Raw genomic sequence first — 20,955 nt, forward strand, 5'->3', positions numbered from 1 at the left:
TGACAAATAGATTAATCTGAATGTTCAAGTAAAACCAATATCCACCATCCAGCCTTAAATCTCTTCCTATGTTAATAGGCTATCAGTAGCCCACTGATAAAATTCACACTATTCTGAGTCAACATGACTTTTAAAGTGTATGTATCTTGGAAGCACTTAAATTAAATGAGGTTGTTTGTGTCAAAAGTCAAAGTCAGAGATATTTAGGTTTGATATAATCTTGTTGAAACATGTTACAATGATACAATGATGTTAAGTTATGTAAGCCTTTGATCAACTCCTCAAAAGAAGACAAGGACAGTTGTAATATAATCAAATCCCACCTTAGAGGAGATCAACTTTATCTGCAACTATTAGCATTTTGGTTTTCTTGAACTAAAGAAGCTGTGACATGTGAGAGGTGAAAATGCAATCTTTGGTCAATATTTTATTTTGTAGCTTACATATTTGTAGGAATGGGGACATGTGTTTAAATTGTATCTTTAATTATATGGACTACATTCTACTGCCCCAAAACCAATGGGAAGGGTTTGTCAAAACCTGCTACAATACAAAATTCAGTTGTTTGATTTTTTTTTAACAAACTAGATTAAGTTTAATCTTTAAAAAAAAAAAAAAAAAAGAAAAGCCTCATTCTTATGCAATTTACTAAAGGCACTACAAACAACCGGAAAAGTGGCTCTTCATGACTCCTTAAATTGGAATAAAAGAGGTTTTACTACGATGAAGCACTTGAAAGCACCATTTCAACCTGGCCCTAAAAGCGCGCTCCCGCTTTAACGTGGCTACTCCCCCTTTACGGCAAGCGTGCGCGTACCCGGCTATCGCGTGGTGGGGATCATCCATATTGCTGCTTGTGGTGGAGTTAAGGTGGTAATCCAGAAAGGCCCTTGGACACGTTTCTTTATTTTTATACATGTTTTAATCCAACACGGACTACTCTGCGTCTTAGACTGAAGCTCTTTTGGTCTAGGAGCGACAGACTCCGCGGAACAGCTTCATATTTTCCTGAAATTGAAGCCGAATTCGGGCCGGGGGAGGACTGGTAATCCTGAGGGGGGAAGAAAGACGGTGGTGGGAAATGGCCACTCAGGTGGAGACACTCCTGCCCGGCAACCCGCTTGCGAAAGCGGAGGAGCACGGTAAAGTGATCCGCGGTGAGCCGGAGGAGGAGGAGGGCGGTCAGGGCGACGGGGCCAAGCGGCAGGCGGGCATACCCGACCACGGGAGCAGCAGCAGCGGCAGCGGCGGCGGCCATGGGCAGGGAGGGCTCTCCGGCACGGAGGAGCAAACCTCCAAGGAAGCGGCGGAAGAAGGCAAAGAAGGCTGTGACAACGACGACAAACAAAACGAGGATGGTGTTAAAGGCAGAAAGGAGTTTACTGAAGCCCCTCCGCCCAAGGTGAACCCGTGGACAAGGAAAATGAACGCGGTGACCGTGGTCAGCGTGAATGGACAAGCACACCACGGTTTGTACCCCTCCCTACATGTTGATTTACAGGCTGTCAATGTTGTGTTTGCTATCTGTACGTCCAGGTGTGGTCACATGAGACTGCTAAACAGCTGTCACATGGCTCTGGTTACATTTTTTAACAAAAAAAGGGCCAAGTAGGTGCATAAAGGAGCCCCGTCTGTGGTCGCCCTCTTGTTACTACCTTTCAAGCTGGTTATATTTGGAGTGAAAGCCCCCGACTTCATCCTCCTCCTAGAGAAGGCTATTATTGGAGTTCAGGGTTGCAAAGTGGACATGGGTGGTCGATTGCAGACGGATTTTTAGTTGTACATCCCTTAATTAAGATTCTTTACAGCTTTCTTTTAGCAATAATGACATTTTTTTTTTTTTACTCTGCACGGAAACTCAACTTTTCACACATTTCACACAGTCACTCGTTTTTTTTAAATTTTTTTTTTTTTTTACTTTACCTCTGATTTATCTTGTAATGAGATTATATTTTTTTTATGTATCGTTAGTTAGTCACGATTAGAAGAAGTTTAATTTAATATAGCTGTTAATTTGCTTGAGCGTTTTCGTGTGTTGTGTTGTGTTACAGCGCAAAGTTGATGCGTCTGTGTCACTTTGTCGCACTGGACGGATTTGATGCTGCTCCTCCTGCGTTTATGAGGATATCACGGTCATTACAGCACTGCCATTTGCATGCATGCTGTGGAGACATTTTTAACATTTTTTGGGAAGTCCGGGGCACTCATTTGTCCGTATGTTTAACCCCATGTCCTCCCTGCCAGTGTTTATTAATCCACTACCACCCAGTCTTTTTAAAATCCTCCTTTACACGCTGGATGTCTTAATAGTTAAAAAAGTGGTTATTACATCTCCAGTGTTTATTCTTTCGGCATACAGCCACGCCACACATTAGTGACACATACCTCTCATTAAAACAGTTTGAAGAAAAAGCCATGAGCATTACCGGCTGCTAAGCTTGCTAACAATAGCACACACACACACACACGGACTCCTCTTTGGCCTAGCACGTCCGTCCAAGCCACCTCCCAGTCGGTTGTTAGCCTAGCTCCCCATGACGTTACTCTACACTTCTGGTCAAATTGAGTGGACCATGTCAACTTTTAAATAAAGAAATGTAGTCTCCTAAACCGGCAAAACGCTTAAATGTTTCACCGTGTGCTCGTTTAATCTCCAAAAGGAGCAGGTTTGTTATGAGACATCACGTGTTCACTCCACGTGTTCTCCTGGAGAAAAGGCATGGGCGCTGCTGGCTAGCTAGTTAGCTTTTTTTTTTTTTTTTTTTAAAGCAGTGTAGGTTTAGCTACCCATGCACCTTTGGATCGGTGCGAAAGAAGACTTCACGATGTAATTTGGGGGTTACACATATGACGCAATCTGACCCGGTGTTCGTGTTGTGTGGGTGTGTGTGTGTGTGTGTGTGTGTTGTCGTCAGGGCAAACCTGGCTGCTTGTTCACACAGTTAGCACGTAAGCTAACAGGCGAGCTGGTGAGAGTAATGATGGCTTCTGTATGATATTACTCATTTTCGCGATGAAAGAACCCGAAATGTTATGTTGTAATAAACACATGGGACTAGTTTCAATGGTAGGACTGTTAAATACATTAACAATCAACTATTATACAGCTTGGATTGACTTATTAGTGCTGCACATGAAGATGTTCTGCTGTGTGTTTAACCAACGTGGTTTCCTGCCTCTCAGCCAGGTGTGTCTCCTCCTGCACACAGCCTGTGTTTTAGTATTTGCACAGCCAGGTCATTGTTGTTCCGACCAACGACCAACCTTTTTGTTGTTGTTGGTTTGTTTGCTTGCTGTGTTGAGGGGTGTGTAAATATTGTTGTCTCTAGATTTAGGGTACAGCTTGTACGCTGAATCAGGAGCAGTCTGTGTGCTTTGGATGGGTGAGCTCTAAAAGCTGTCACATCAGCAAAGAGCCATATGTTGAGATAACAATGCAGTAGTGGCTCATTACGATTCATTGCAGTTAAAGACTAAATACGTTTGTTGATTGAGAGTTTCCAAAATGTATGTTTTTCTTTTTCTTGTCCCCCTAATACAAAGCCACTTAATTTTTGAAGTTCTATGTTAGATGCAAGGAAATGTTTTATTTTTTTTAATTTTTAAGTTTGACTTTTGAGTTTTTGGTTGGTTCTTCTTTGAAGTACTAGTATTTGTTGTTTGAAAATAATTATCTGCATTCACAATATTCTTTTGCACAGGTAAACAGCTCTCTAATCAGACATGTGTACTCTGCATGTCCTTGAACAAGATCCTCGACTTCTGTCCTAGAGAAAGGCAGCACATTAATTCTGTTGCATTGGCAGCTTGGATCACAGGAGAAATATGTTACTGTGTACGACATAATTTGTTGGGTGGATTCCGATTAAGCAGCGCTTCTACACCATTGCCTCAGCCCTGCTAATACAGACTGGTAGTCACACTGGGTTTACTGATATTTTTAAAGGAAAAACTAATTTAGGTGAGAAAAAAATTCTATATTTCTTTGTAAATGAGAGCTAAACACACTTTTTTTTTCTTGTTGTAAAGCCACTATGCTAGCCATTGATTTTGGTTTACATTAAAGCTGTTGTCCATGATCTCACAATTAACGAAGGTTAAATTATCATTAATACCCATCACATGTAATAGCACAGAGAGATAATCAGCTGACTCATGGTGAGCATTTAACACTAGGATAGCGTGACGTGCGCGTTAACTCTTTGAGACCCTAAATGTTACATTTGAATCTCCACCAATAGGTAGACACTCTTCAGCTGTTTTCACTTATGCACTCCTAAAAATATCTAGACAATTTGAGGAGGAGTGCTCCTGAAATTTCTCAGACGCGGCTGTTCACATAAACAACAAAAGTGTGGAAAAGACCATACCAGAGAACAGGAAATGTAATGCAGCCATTTAATTATATGCATGGAGATCGAAGCTGTATCGTGCATACACTATGCACGGTGCACCAGTCACAGATATAAGCATCACCGCCCCCTCCCACTGGCTTGAGGTGAATTCTCTGGAGAATATCCTGCTATTAGGGGTCTTGCACGAAAAACTCCTGGTGAAGACTGAGTGAAAATGTGGCTGTTTGTTTTCACACATACAACTGCTTCTAGAAATATCTTGAGTTTTTCAGGAGTTTTCCGTAAGTATAAATCCCTAATAAGCCGTTTTCACATATGCACTCCGGATAATAGCTAGATATTTACAGGAGGACCGCTTCGGAGATTCTCCCGACCTGACGCGTTCAGACGTCAGCTCACTCGGACTTTCTGCGGAAAAAAAATACTAGGGGTCTGGCTGGAGAAACTAGTAAAGTCCGTGCGAAAAATGCAGCTGTTTGCGTTCACACATAGCACCTTGGAGTAGTCAAATCTCTGGAGTTTTTCAGGAGATTTCTGTATGTGTGAAAATGGTTTTGGTTGGACTTTGTGGAGTTAGGATTTCAGTCGGACTAACATTTTAACATACTTTTTGAAAAAGCCTGTTTTAGTCTGTAATGTAATCATTTTGACTTATTACCACAGCCTGCATTTGACCATTACCCATAGTCAGTTCACACAAAAAGTTGATCTGACTATGTGCAGAAGCATGGTCCGACATTTAATGTAAGGCATTTAGCTGAGTCACTACTGTGTGAAAGGTCACGTGACATTGTTTGTGCAGTGGGGAGAAGGTGATCTCTTGTCTACAAAATGTTTGTTTAGTATGTTTTCCTCAATGTAGGAAGTTTGCTGTAATGACGCCTCTGAAGTCTGGGTAATTTATGATTCTGACTTCTTTTTTATGTGTAAAAGTGAAACAAAAGTGAGTTCAGCAAGACCTTCTGAGCATTTTAAATGCTTTTATTTAAAGTCCCAGACTAAAGGGCTCAGGTTCTCTGAACAGTTCAATGTTTTTGTAAAGTAAGTGTGTTTTTTGCCCCCAAAGAGAGTTAAAGGTGAATTGGCAATTAAAACCTTGCTGTGCTGTTGTAGGCTTAACTGTATGTTCTTTAACTTTAAAAAGTTGGTGCAAGGTCTAATATGTGGCCAAGGAGAATGTACAACTAAACAGTTGATCAGACCGTCCAGTGCACAAAATAAAGTGCCGCCACTTTGGAGAAGCTGGAGAGTTTTCTCTTGCTGCTAACAGAACATAAAGCTGCTTTCTTACTGAATTTAGTTCAACATCCATAAATATGGGGACCAGTGGCCATGTGTTGCTACAGTACATTTGATGGTGAGATGAAACTGAAAAGCCAAACCAGTAGTTGTTGATGCATTTGTAAAGTATTTTAGTTGCCGTTATAAAAACTAAGATGTGGTTCGACAATTTTCCATGCTCATGGAGCTGTAATTATCATGGTTGTAATAATCTACTAAACTGTCACAATCCCTGCAGTGTAAACGATAGAATGAGCTTAATTACATTTTGACAAAATTAAAGTCAGCTTGCTTTTCCAGATAAACCCTGCTTTGTTTTGGTTCAAGTCATCTGAAGTATCATCTCACTATAACAGGTCGTCCTGTTGATTTGAATGGGTCAGTCAGGTATAATTCTTTGTTCATTACTTCTATTAATAATTAAATAACTACTCTCATGTTAAAGCATGATATAATCTATGATGTTGTCTTTCTGCATGTTTTGGATGGTACCTGGGTGTAACACACTTTCTCTCCTGGACTACACTGCAGTAAACATGACATTGCAATTAATTGAACAGCCCTAAACCCAACCTGTGATAGATTGCCACAGTGTTTATCTGACTGGTCCAGGTAGCAGTTTTCAAAGAATTTTTTTTGCGAATGCTGAATTTGTTTTGAATCTGCAAGACCACTAGTTTTTTTTTATTTACTCATTTTCACTTGATGTGACACAACAGCAACACGTTTTGAATATTTGGTTCCAAAGTAAGTACTTTCTACCTTTTTTAAGTAATGAGTTGTATTTGTAAATGTCATCTGCTCCAACCAATAAGTTTCATTGAAACAGCTGAACTCCTGTCAGTCTGAAATTTGTAGAGCTCCTTCTTGCTATGCTGCTGTTCAGCACACATGCTTTCAGTTTGTTGATATTGTATGACTCTACTGTAATGTTTGCTGAGTGAGTGCATGTGCTGTTTCCCTGAAGGCACAACTCCAAGGGCTCTCCAGCCTCAGCATTGAGTACCAGAGCTCTTGTAAACAGTGCAGGAGACAAGATGGCTTTAAAATACTATCATGACATGGACACATTTTATTAAGAACCCCTTACACATGATTTTTTTTTTTTTTTTACAGGAGGTATGTGTCCTTACTCCGAGACAATGAACTCATAACATTGAGAGATAAAGAAGTTGTCTATAAAGTTTCTCAATTTGAGTTTTAGGAAGCATTTCTCAGTCTGTTTAAGTAAAGGGGCTTTACTTAACGACTAACTAATTTTTTTAAGTTGTGAGAAATGCAACCTTACATGCATTGTTGTCTTGTAGCTTATGTGAGACCCCCTTGGGTCAAGTAATCAGGAACAACTGGCCGGTTAGCCAAATGAATAGATGTAAATAGCGGTTCGGCTAGATGCATTAGCATTTCTTTAGCATGTTTTGTGACCTTAATTCACACTTGCAAATGCAGCCTTTCTCACTTCTAAACTTGGGATAGAAAGTACAAGTTGAAAAGGACATTTCCAGCTCATGTAACAAGACTTCTCCAGATTCAAGATATTTGTTGTCACTTGAATGTCGGTACAAACATGGACGATATTTTCGGATCTGCACAATGGTAAATATGAAATGTAAGGACTTGAAATTTCTAATAAAAATAATAAGCTGCAAAACATAAATATATCACTATAAATTTAGAAAGACAAAAAAATGTAAATCAGAAAATCTATAGGAATATAAAGAAGAGATTGATACTACAGAGGCAAGTATTGCACACAGGGTTGAATTGCAACTTTTGTATTTGAGTTTTCATTTATTAAATGTCCTGTGGTTTGATGGAAGAAGCTGTTCCCTTTAATCTTCTGGTGTGTGCTTTGAGGAATCTGTACCTCCGACCTGAAGGCAACAGTGTGAATTGTGGGTGGGGGTGGGGGTGGGGGGTGGGGGGTGGGGGCCTTGATGACTCTCAGACTTCCTGTGGACAGCTTCTGCAGACTGGGCAGCTCCCGACCTTTTCATTGCCTTAAAAAACATGCTGGAGCAGCTCCCATACCAGGTGGTGAAGCAACCTGTCAAGAGGCTCTATGGTGTTCTGGTAGAAGTCTCCAGGGATTTGGGGTCTCAGGCCAAATTTCTTTAGGTGTTTGAGGCTGTACAGTCTCTGTTGAGCCCTGTTAACAACCACAGCGGTGTAGTTAGCCCATATCAGGTCCTTGTGAATGTTCACTTCTAGATATTTGAATGTGTCCACTATCTCTACTGCTGTCACATCGATAGTGACTGTGGGAGTGAGTGCCTCCCCTCCTGTAATCTACAGTGACCTCCATGGTCTTGGAGACATTCAGGGAGAGGTGGTAATCCTGGCTCCACTGTTCTAGGGAGGTCACATCCTCTCTTCAGGCATCTCGTTGGCATAGGAGATCAGCACCACAACTGCTATGTCATCCATAAACTTCACAGTGGCGTTTGAAGCCTGTGTCATGGATGTGGAATACAAGAGGGGACTGAGGACACAGCTCTGGGGTGCTCTTGTGCTGGTCAGCATTGAAGACGTTCTGCTGTCCACTCTCACCACTTGAAGGTGGTCTGTTGGGAAGGGAAGGATCCAGACACACAATTTTGTGTTCAGTCCGAGATTCTGAAGATTGCTGTCAAGCTTTCGGCTCGTTTACAAATTACAACTGCATTTATTGGAAGGTTATAAAAAATAAATGGTTGGTAACACACCATACCTTCATATAAACACAGATGTGTCATTTTTGTATTCATAATTTGTGACTTAATCTTGACTTATTGGAGAAAAACAAATCTAATTTGTTATAAGCACCTTTATATTTGAACTTCTATTTATTTATTCTATCTTATCTCCTATTTTGGGTTCCCATTATATTCATATCTAGATTTTTTTAAATTTTAATAAGGGTTAATATATGCTTCAAACTGCATTAGTATTTTAAGCCATTTATGAAAGTATTCTATATTGTCTATAAATGTTAAATAGTGAATGTTTTTGCGTCACAACACTTTTAAGACTTTTGGAAGCTCTAAATGAAGTTGTGAATTTGGAGCGGAGGACACTGTATTTTGTGATTATTTGGAAGATGTTCGGCCCTCTTGCTGTCGATGCTTCTGGGAGGGGGTTGCTGTTTCATAATTAGCATGGACACATTACACGTTGGCCACAGTTGTCCCTCCTGTGTGACTCTGGTTCTCTTTGTTGTAGCCGTAAAGAAGCAGCCCCCCCCCCCCCCCCCCCACACACACACACACACCCCCTACCCCCAGTCGTCAGACACCTCAGGGCTATTTGTAGTCTGGTTTTATGATGCGTCAGGACCCAGCAAAGGTCATGAACCTGGAGGGAGTGCTGCATGTGTGGAACTACAGTTGTAGGATATACTATTACCCCCTCTGCTGCTGCTTCTGAATTGAATTGTTTTTTACTGTCATCTCGAGTTGGCTAGCATGATACGAGTCAAATATATACATATACATTAAACTAAACCACACATTTCAACAGCATTTATTCTTAACCTGCTTTACACCTAACTTTAGGGCAGATATAAGCCGTTTTCACATATGCACTCCGGTTAATATCTAGATATTTATAGGAGGCCTTCTCCGGAGATTCTCCCGAACTAGCCGTTCACATATGCTCCTCACAGCGGGGGACTTTCCCTGTCAGAGGGGAGGGGGCGCAGGAGGATTGCGGAAGTAGCGGCCGAAGCAACAGAGTCCGCTACACGACGTTATAATGAGAATATTTGCCTTTATATCAATGCTATGTGTAATCCAATGGAATGACAACATCAACAAAAGAGAGGAGAACAACATACTGACGAACAGAAAACATAATGCAGCCGTTTAATTACGTACATGGAGATCGTAGTGGTCGCAAGCAGACACTTTAGCCGGTCACTGTGTATAAATGTCATTCTCTCTTCATTGGCTCAAATGGAAACCTCTGGAGTATATGCTGCCGCGTTCAGACATCAGCTCACTCGGATATTCTGCGGATAAAATACTAGGGGTCTGGCCGGATAAACTCCAGGTAAAGTCTGCGCGAAAAATGCGGCTGTTTGCGTTCACACACCTAAAAGCCTAAAAGCCTCTGTGTAGCCAAATCTCTGGAGTTTTTCAGGAGATTTCTGTATGTGTGAAAAGGGTTTAAGTAACTGTTAAGCTAGTTTGCAGCCTATTGTACTCACTCTACTCCACCTATACATCTGTGCCACACACACCCTCACATGTGCACACACACACTCTCTTGTTTCAGAGTCTCAGATGAGCTCTTGTCTTGAAGTCGTCCACCTCGAGCTGCTTTATCTGTATCAGGTTGTGTCTGGACACTGCGATAGCGACAAGACCCTCTGTTGGGTGTGGACTGAGAGTGTCAAGGATGGGTCCAGTTTGTGGTGTACAAAAAATATTTCTGAGCTCCTGCAGCTGAGAGAAGAATTTTAACAACTTTTAATGTGGTTTATATATGTCATTACTTCTACTACTCAGAGTTAAACTACTTCTTTTCCAGTTCCACCACTGCCTCTCAGGGTTTGTAGGTTTAATGACTGGCACGCTGAATGAAGCATTGGATGAGTCAGAAGCTGCAGATTGTTAGCTGCTTGGCTTCCTTCCGCAAAAAAACAAAACAAAAAACACCTTACAGTTTAATCCTTGCTGCTCTGCTTCTAAAATTACCCCAGACCAGTTGTTCCATCCTGAACAGCAAAAATCTGCAGTGTCACCTTTTACCATTTCTTACAAGGTTAAAGTGTAGCTGGCTCTTATTTCACTGTGCTTAAACACAAGCAACTCCACAGGGCCTTTGCAGAAGACAGTCTGCACATTTTCCCGCTTGTGTTGGCTGTGATCGACCTTCAAAGTTATGCTTAAACTGTAGCAAAGTTGTTTTAGTAGTATCTTTATGTTGTTCGTTCAGTACTTTTTTGTTAAAAATAAATCTTTATTTCATGGATTTTAAGTTTCACTCTTGTTTGTAATCCTTCTAAAATGTCTCTATAATGGGCTGTAGTGTCAGTTTTTGTAGGTGAGTACATTTTGATCATAAAATAAGACAAGTTGTGTTATTGGTTGAGGTCCCAGAAGATCTGGTCACCATAATTGTAGGGGACGAAGGATTTTAGTCAGCTAGTGCACAAAAGTTCAAGACTTGCAGAATTGGATGCCTTGCTTAGTACAGTAGCACTGATTTTATCTTAATTTAGAGAGACCGTTAAGTGGAGGATCCGGAACGAAAAAGAAAAGAGGACAGTCATAGCTTGGTCTTGAAACAACAAAAATCAGAAAAAAAGACAAGAGTTGACTTCAGGCCTAGTAATGATTTTGCCTCATCTCTATTTAAAATCAGATTTACTTCATATTTATGAAGATATTAAAGGGATACTTCACCCATTTGCATTAAGCATTGTATCAGTAGTAAACTGGTAGTATTTTTGAATGGTTGTGCATCCAGCCCTCATTTCCCCTGGAAAGTTCTGTATTTCTAAGTCTGAAAAGGAGCTTCCAGTGACGCAAATATCGTCATATTGCGTCACTGGAAGCTGTTGCGGTTAGCGGTGTGAAACTACAACGCTAGTTCCTTACATTTTTGACCACTGAAGCTACAGACCTATCACAGATCAGTGGGTGAGAACTCACTCCCAGAATCGAAACTTAATGTCTGCCATATTGCTTGGAAGTTATGCTAACGGTCTTGTATTTTGGCTCCCGCGGTCACCGGCCGCCAGGGCCGTCGCTAGCCGCCAGGGCCACCGCAACACAAGACCGGCCTGGACACAGACATGGAGTCTGTTTTCTGCCAGTAATTTCCTAGATCAGTTTTGGAAGAAATCTCTGAATCAGTTGAGGAAATGTGTTGAAGTAAATATGTCTGTAAATGTTTTTATCTATTTCTATATTTCTACTGCTATATTGTGTATTTTAGAGAAACTGTAACGATCGAATTTCCCTCTGGGATTAATAAAGTATTTCTGATTCTGATATAGAGGACCTTAGTGGGAGTGGCCTGTGGTGCTGTGCATTCTGGGATTTGGTGTCTTTCATCCACATGAGCCAAAAAGACACTTTCTGCCTTTTCTCGGCCAAGAAGGCACCAACTTCAAAATTTATTTCACATTTCTACTACATATATGACCCAATGTCAATACAGATTCATGTTTCAACGGGTGAAATATCCCTTTAATTACTGGATACAAAGCTGAAGAGTTTAATGTCAATGCCATTGTTAGGTGAGATCTGTAATGTCCAGGTCACTCTGTTGTTAAATTACCTGGTGTGTGTGTCTGTCTGTGTGTGTGTGGGGCTTTGTGCTTATTGTCACTGCAGCTCAGCATGCGCAGGGAGACGCCTCCTGGCTCTCTGCTGTCTGAGCTTCTTACTCTGCATGAGGTGATGTCACCACTCTGATCATGTGACGCAGAGGAGAGTCTTTGACGTGTGTGTCTCTGGCAGGCGGGTGCTCTGCCAGTTCTGACCGTTTCCTCCATATTTGGTTGTTGCAGACTGGCTTCCCTCCTCTGATGTAACTATGCTCTGCATGCAGGACCATCAGACTGCAAGCTGCGTTAGACATTATTGATTTAGATTCACACTGAAATTACTGGTGATTTTCTTTGTCCAATTTGTGCTTCCCCCTACTGAGAACTAACCAAAGAAGCCTTTACTATTAATATGCAAGACAATTGCATTTTATTTGCAAAGCACCTTTTATAGAGGAAAACTCGATCCTATTTACTATAAAGGTACGAAGATTAACAAAGTAAAAAGAAAAGTATGAAAATCACAGGTCTAAAATTTGAAAGATGTAGAAATATCCTTTCACAAATCCACAACACTCAGGGATAGGGATGGGTACGACTAATCGAGTACTCTTTGAAGATATTATTTGAGTAACGTTAAATTTCTCCCCCTAACCTAATAACCCCCCCCCACCCCGAGTGTGCATTGTTATAGGCTCTCGTGATTTGCCAGGCTGTTCCACAACAGTACAGGGTTAATTTAGACACAGTGAGGCACAATCACAATGATGATAAAATACATGTGGGGGCTGAAAAAAAAAAATCCCTTCAACCAACAAAATGCCCAGCATCTGGCTGAGGCCTCGCTCTGTCCCGACTGTGTTTATCTAAGCCTGCAGTGTCGACGTGGCACAAGGTTTATTTATAGTGTTCACCAGCGATACCCTATGGGCTTATTAGCAGGTATTGTCACTGTTGTGCGTTTGTGCGTGCGTGCGTGCGTGCGTGCGTGTGCTTGTGCTGCACCACCCATGGGAATTCGTCTATGGACTCCACCTGAGGGGTGTACGTGGTGAGTTCTTCAGAAGAATTTAGTTTGTGGGGTGTGGTGAAACTGAGGGAAGCAAGCAAATGGATAGAGAGAGGATCTCTGACAAACTGCTGCCTCTTTTTAATTGAAAATAAAACAACAGTTAAACTTTTTTGAACGTGAAATCTGATCACATAAAGAGCCAACAAAACTGACTAGAAGTAGCAGATTTATACAGACAGAGGGGGAGATAATGGTTCATGTAAGCTGGCGGGGGTTAGTTGTGACTAAAGTTAATGGTAGCCTCTGGCAGTCAGGTGTGCGCGACGGGCTGCAACAACATGCTCAGAGTGCTCTGAGCAGAGATCAGTGAATAAACTCAGAGGAGAGTAGACAGTTAAAAAAGGGAGGAACTGAGAGGAGAGAGGGTGATTATGAATTTGAGTGAATGGAGTCACTACATCAGGTATTCTTGATTATACCTGAGTAGTGTGTTTGCAGGGTAAACTTAAAATCAGAGAGAAGCAGGTAAATGATGAATGCTGTGTTTTCCCTTTTCAGACAATCCTGTCACTGTTAATGTCAGCATTTTTAATCTAATGTGTGAAGAGTGATTGTAACAGTAAGACAAGTTATATTAGATCAGTAACATTTCTGTGAGAAGTTAGACAAGCTTTTTTTCTCCACCAGGTCACGAGCATCTTAAATCTTACTTAATTCAATTTCTAATTTCAGACAACTGCATGTTTGAAATGTACTTACAACATTTGATCTAGTAAGTAAGAAGTTTACAAAGTAGCTATACTCAATATTTCCATAATGTCTGATATATGTTTATTTATTTTTATAATATGCTGTCAGTTCCTCAAAGCAAAACACAAAATGAGCATTCAAAATTGCATTGTGATTGGCTGTACGTCATTGAAAGAGAGAGAGAGATCAATGCCTCTATTGCCTCTTCTAGTAGCCATACTTCTCAGTAGTAAACAGACATCGTACACACCTGAAACGGCCTTGAGTTTTAGAGAATATAACACTCTTATCTGCCTGTTGTACAGTTGAGCACATAACGCTCCGATAACTCCCAGCGGCTACTCCTACCTCTCAGGTCAGACTGTTCTCAGGGTGCTTTCAAACAGCCATTTACCATCTTAAACTACAAAACTCAACCAAGTAATGATCTGAGTAATGAGACTAAAACGTAAAGAGCATTTACTGTGATTGATGTTTAACTAATCTCAGATATGGTTACTAAATCAACAATAAACAAATAAGAGAGATAACTAAAAGGTGATCCTTGGGGGTATAATTTACTGTGGTGATTATTTCAAATGTTTGAAATGGATTTGTTGTAGTTGTTGATGTTTGAATTTATTTTATACATTTGAATAAATTTATTTACTTGATCAAAGTTGAACCAAGATAACAGTAGAATTTGGGAGAAGGGGAGCAGCCTCTACTTTTTTTTCCAGGAACAGAAATCTGAACTGTATTTCATTGCTTGAAATGCTTGTATGATTCACAAGACCTTTTTAAGCATAGAGCTGTATTCATTAGCTGTTGAGATAGAGTGAGAGGAGAATTTTGTAAAATGTACAAAATAGCAAGTTAGAAATGCCAAAAGATAATGGCTACATCAGAAAGGTAAATTGGAAAAAAATCATTGCCATCAGTGCTGCAGAAAATGTAAAGCCCTACAGAAGTATATTTCAATAAGAGAAGAACTTGTTTGAGTGCACCAATGACTGTGTGACCGCCAGAGAAGCAGCAGCTAATGGTTTGGCAGGAGTCCCGGCCCTGGGAGGTTCTCCTCTGACCTTCACAATCATCTCAAATCATCTGATACACACCCAACACTGAGCGGCCCACTGAGCGTCTGTAAGTGGTACCTAAGTACTCTGGGTGGAGGCATTATGGTACATACACTCAGCTGATCAGTAGAACACAGAAGCCCTACAAAACTGCTTTATCCCCCCCTCTAACAACCACTATTTGTCAGACGGCTGCATTTAGCTCACTGACTACAAACAATTATTTTTCAGTCCAATAGTCTTATGAAACAGAAACCAGTCTGTTTTGATGGCTCATGGTCTTTGAAGTTATACTTTAGATTAATAGAAGTGATTTTAAGTAATCTTCAGCCAAACTGATTGTGTGAACCCACAAGAAATTTAAACTATTTTACTGAAAATACAATAATGTGGTTTGTTAAATGTTTGAGGCTGACCCCAGACTAGAAATTGACCATCAGAGTTTATTGGATCCTACAAGCTAGCTGCTTACCGAGGCTTTGCTTAGCCAAAGTGATCATTTTAGCTAATATAGGCATGCTAACCGGCTTTCATTTTGCTGATGTAGTTATGTTAAAATGTTGAACTTTGTACTTTTACATCCGAGTTGAGTTAGTTAGAATACTCTCAGATATCTAATTGAATAGAAACCCAACGTTCAGTTATAGGAAGTGACCATAAACATTTGCTTTAGTACATCTCAGATTTACGTCGCTTTGGATAAAAGTGTCTGCTAAGTGAATTGTAGAATAGTACTGAATTAAAAGTAGTGTGTCAGTTTAATTTAGAGGAATATTATATAAATATTGGCTGGATGACAGTTCTGACTTCAGCAAAGCACTAAGCTGAAGCAGCCAGTTCGCTAACTTAATGTTCACTTTTTCAACAGTTACTCTGTTTGTAATCTGCTTCAGGTCGGACACAGCACAACACTGGTTGTTTGATGAGCTCGACTTGCAAAGCAAACGGAGGTCTTATTGAGCTGATGGTATTAGCAAGGGTAACTCAAAGTAGCGCATCACTATTATTGATAGTCACATGCCGGAAAAGGGAAGTCATTGCAAAGCAAAATGTGGTCATCAACTTACAGTATGTTTTGTACTGTTCAGGCCACCTGCCAATGTCGCATGAGCTCAATTATTTTACTCACAAAATTGGATTTCTACCTTCATTATGTGAGTGTCTGGTGCTAATTTTGGACCCTGGTACCAGCCCATCGCAAAAAATCTAATACTTATTCTTGTTTTACAGATGAAATTATGAGAAATAAGAGTAATTTTTGTTTGACTGTGTCTGATTTTTTTTTTTTTTTTTTTTTTTTTAATCAGATGAAAAAGAGAGAGACATAAGACAGGGCTCAACATTATAACTGGCCCGCTGGCCCGGTTGAATGATTGACAGCGTCCAGTCCAGCTGATTGCACGTTCAGCTGGCCTGCTCAGGCCAGTTAAAATACTGCCTGAAAGAAAATAGACTCTTAAGACGTTCTCAATTTCATAGCGTTATCCTGTCATACCGGTGTTTTGTCAGTAATTATTTTAAAAACATAACCGCGCTAATAACTGCTACAGCATCAACGTATCAAGCGCTCGTGCGCACGCTTGTGTGTCACAGTTGAAAGGCAGCTGAGGCTTCACTGCTGTCCCTCCCGCGAGCGTGCTCGCTACAATCAAATTGTAAACTCGCACACAGATCTTAGCGCAGGTTTTCTCTAATAAAAAAAAAAAAAAAAAAACAGCAGATCCCGTCAAAAGCCGGGATCACACAAGTCAATCAGCATTCAAAGGCAAAAAATAACCGGAAGAGTTGAGTGACGGCAGGGCATGAGCTGGAACACGCTGCAGCTAAATTTCCCCTTAAAGTTAAAGACTAGATCCTGGTAAATATAAAAGTTATTCACAAAGCATCTTAGCCCTTAAGAGAGCTCCTAAAGTCAAGATCTAAGGATGAAGAGTTTCTCACAGAGAAGGAGAAAGGTGATCATAACAATTCCAGCTCTATCACAGCCTCATATTAATATCAATCAGATTAAGTTGACCAGCATGTTGAATAAACATGAGCACATAAATATAAGAAAAATACAAAATATTTGATATAATTAGAGCTCAATTAATTCAATAAAAGTTGTAATTTAATCTTGGATCAGAATGGTTCAAGATTAAAATGGTGACTGTTATTTTTATTAAAAGTAACGTTCCTGGGCCAGCGGTTACAATGGTCGGGCCAGTGATCGCTGAAGACTAGTGGCCTGGAGGGCCATTGGCAAATTTAACTTAATGTCAACCCCCTCATAAGAGAAACAAGACTGAGTTGAGAAAACTATGCTACAGGCGTCACGATGACGAGGCAGAATAACTCTCCAGTAAGTGTTTCATCAGTTGACACGACCTTTACACTAAGAATCGGAGGAATTCAGCGATATAAAGGAGACTATTGAAGCATTTCAACACTCTCTAAATATGTGACGGTCACAACATTTAGCTCCCTTCAGCTTGTGTATTTGACATGCTCTGTTATGCACTCTAAGCAGCAGTGTAACTTGCACACTACTGTTCAAACTAAGCAGATAAGAATGAATAAATGCCGAAGGAATTCTTGCTTATTCCTTCTCTTAAATTAGCACAAAGTTGTTGCACAAGTTTCTACGTCAGGCTGCTTAGAGGAGACTTTCATTCTGTTCTGTGAGATTTCTGTTCACATGGTCCACATGTGGCAGAATTCTTGCTACAGCCTGATCCTCCACCTGTCTTTAATACTTGTTGCCAAGTAGATATATAGTTGACATGAGCAGATATTTACCTCCTCCAAGAAGTCTAATTTTATCTTTATTTTTTAGACTTCACATCAAAATACCCTTATTAATGCTTACAGTTAACTAAAGACTTCTTCTGAAGAAAAAGTCCCATCTGATAGTTTATGTTACTTTTAGAGCAGTCTGCGGTCGGCTGCCATGATTGTGGGAGGGGAAGTGGGAATTCCTATTTGAAGTCCCCTTTGTACTTCATATAACCAGGGCCTTTCTTACTATTTAAATGAATGTTGTAGGCTTGTTCTAGCAGTCTTGACTATTTGGTGTGACCACTGGTCACCTCCACCATACTTTTGGTAATTGTTACTGTCACATGATAGTTTACCTCAAACTAGTTGAATCTTTAGTAGGGCACTTTTTAATTAAGGTAATGGATTTACTTGCATACCTGCAAATGTATAATTTTTAATCTAAATCACAGGCTGATGTTTTGGAACAACTTTGAATGGAAGTTAGGAAGTACTTGGATTGAAGGTCCAGGGCACCAAATCTTGTCCTTAATAATGGCGTCATGTTGGACATCTTAAACTGAAGTGATTAAAAATGGAAAGGTCAAGGTAAAATTGCTACAACAAAAAGACAAACTGCAATGAATCATTGGTATCACTGCTTGAAACGTATACCAACTTACCTAGTTAGAACAGCTGATACCAAAACATGCTGTGGGAAGAAGTTGCTCTGTTAAACCGAGGGTCGGCAACATTTTCTATCAAGAGAGCCATTTTTGCCCGCACCTCCCCCAAAAAACATGTCACTGAAGTTAATGCAGCTTATCTTAGCCTGTTCACATGATTAATAATTGAAATGAGCATACATTAATATCTTTTACCACAAAATGTGACAACTCTCCAGTGGGTGATTTTCCTCCGTCACACTGCGTTCTGTCTATCTATCTGTCATACACACAGGAATGTGGAGGGACAGACGCGTATTGGCCCGCTAATGAATCAGCAGCACTAACGATATCCATGAAGGGAAGTGTTGTACATCATATTAAAACAACTTTTAAAGGAAAGTCGCTACAGTGGCTAACTTCAGACCCTTTATTGATAGCACTCAATAGTTTTCAGGGTCTGAGGTAGCACCCTTCAGATCTGCGTGCCCAAAGCAACTGCCTATATCATCTTTGTCTTGAGTCAGCGCTGGATGTCCATTTATGGTTTTGAGGTCTGAGATCTGGTGCTTTGATATTGTAATGTATGTTTCTTACCTGAATTTAAGGTTTGTAAATGGCTTTCCATGCCTTAAGATTTCCTGAGCTACCACAAAACTTCTGCAGAAGTTTAATGGAGAATTAATCAGTTTCTTAAAGGTACATTTGCTCTGCTCTGCTTTCAGCAACAGCAAGAAATCACTCTCTTTTCCTCATCCCTAGCGGGATCCTTTTCATACCAGGCAGCACAATGGAAAGGTGCAGTTTCTCGCCGTGCCACTGAAGCAGGATATTGCGCATGTAAAAATAGTCTGACACAAAAAAAAAAAAAAAAAAGCTTTACTTTTCTTTTTTAACAATGCCACAAGGAGCCACTGGAGAGGGGAAAAGGGGGCTAATGCCACTCCAGAGCCAGGGGTTGCTGTCCCCCTGCTATATTACCTTAATACATGTTGAACAAACACAATTTTAATACGGGACAACTGACCCTCATTGTACTATGGGCTCAGGTTTCAGATTGTTGGCATTTCATACTGTGAATCACTGTAATTTCTAGCTTCCCAGAAATCATGCCTTTTCCGTTGAAAATCCCTGGAGGACACATGACTGTGACACAGTTTAGCAAACGAGATAAAGCAAAGGTCAAATTTGTGGTGTCAGGAAGCTTTAGTTGAGTCTCTACTAAACATATTTCTACACGTTGTGATCCAAAAATGAGTCAACAGTTGGAGAATATGTTTAGAAGTAATTTAAGGGAATGTCAATAAATTACGTGTCCTTACGAAAAAGGACACTAAAGAAAGCGGCCTGACACCGTGCATTTAAAAACAGTAGGAACAAGAGTTTAAAATTAGTGCTACAAGAGCTACAAACACATCTTATAACACGAGTCCCATCCACTGTATTGGAACTAGGTGAAGTTTGTTTCATTATAAATGAATGAATACATAAAATAACCTTTTAATATATTGTCTATGTCAAATTAGTCAATAAATTACAATACATTCAAATTAAATCTAAATGGGAATTCCAATCATTTTAAGTTAAATTCTGCTCATGTTAAAATTTCATAATCTTTTTTATGGCTTCAGACGGAGCTGCAGTACTATTACCTCTAATGATGTCACTTGAGTCAGCGAGTTTATACCTGAAGGCTACAATTTTTATTTGGGCCCTTGCCCTTCATCAGAAATGATGTCTGATGAAGGGCGCGAGAGCCCGAAACATGTGGTGATAATTGGAGCAGCTTCTGGTGTGTGGACTTAGTCTCTCTGTCTTTGGATGTTTTTGTCCAGCACCAAGTACTGAACTTTTCAGATGTGCCTGCTGTTGGATATTTTTGTACAATTGTGATTTGAACTAGGGATGATCCCAGCTGACAAATTCCTAGTTAATCAAACAAAAAAACAAATGTGGTTAAATCACTGGTCTTCAGATAAGTAGACACTTGGAAACCAGTCAAAATGGAGCACAATGTTTTGTGTGTAAACTATATAATTTGCTTTGCCGAGTGTGGCTAATGCTAGCGGTGCAAACACTGTCGAGCTTCGGTCCTTCCTACAGCAAACAGTTATATATGTCTTTATTTAAACTTGAAAATTAAGGTCAAATGTACATGCTGGTGCTAAATGTGATAAAGCCTACCTGAATTTCTGTCTCCATTTACTCGATCAAAATACTGTACAGCCAAACCATGCTGCAGCCAGTCTGTGGCTACAGTCGCAGTAACATTGGACCAGTGTTGTTGGTCAAAATATTAATAATTTGTTTAACAGATTACCAATTACGGTGCCAGCTAGTGGGGGTGATGAAGAAGTTGACTTAACACGCACGTCCCTAGTTTTGAACAAAATGTTTTCAAATCATGGCGACCAATGCTAAACACCGTGGTTAAACTTACCAAAAGAGATACCATCTTTTCACTGGAATAGTTTCAGAGTCAAAGTGTCTGCTAAGAATTTGACATTGCTTCATTGCAATGTTGTCACTCGTGAGCTAAATCCCTGAATCAGTTTGTCAATGAATCCAGCTAAAGAAGTACTTAGATTCAATAACTTTCTTGTGTTTTTAAATTACCAACCTGCACATAATGCTGGTACAGAAAAAGTCTCTGCACACATTTGAGCTAAGCTGATCACAATTATTACCCGATTGATTGTGTGTTGATATGCTTTGACTTTCTATCCAGAGAAAACTTTGAGATTCTGAACTATTTAACCACACGTCAGTACATTTTCACTTTACTTCTCTCTTCTTCTGCTGCATATCATTTACCATATTTTCATCTATTTTCATCTTATAT

At 40.1% G+C, this 20,955-nt stretch overlaps 1 protein-coding gene across 4 annotated transcripts in view; it reads left to right on the plus strand.

Moving 5' to 3' along the window:
• The first annotated feature begins 818 nt into the window (after positions 1-818).
• The window catches only part of larp1 (La ribonucleoprotein 1, translational regulator), a 49,754-nt gene continuing 29,617 nt past the window's right edge, over positions 819-20,955 (plus strand). For 3 of the 4 annotated variants that reach the window (XM_020635546.3, XM_020635548.3, XM_020635550.3), the window contains exon 1: positions 819-1,469. In XM_020635546.3, coding sequence (XP_020491202.2) covers positions 1,082-1,469 — 388 coding nt within the window. In that variant the 5' untranslated portion in view covers positions 819-1,081. The remainder of the gene's footprint in view (positions 1,470-20,955) is intronic. The other variant, XM_020635549.3, reaches the window with a different exon arrangement.

Source organism: Labrus bergylta, chromosome 14 (genome assembly GCF_963930695.1).
Source record: "Labrus bergylta chromosome 14, fLabBer1.1, whole genome shotgun sequence".
NCBI lineage: Eukaryota > Metazoa > Chordata > Actinopteri > Labriformes > Labridae > Labrus > Labrus bergylta.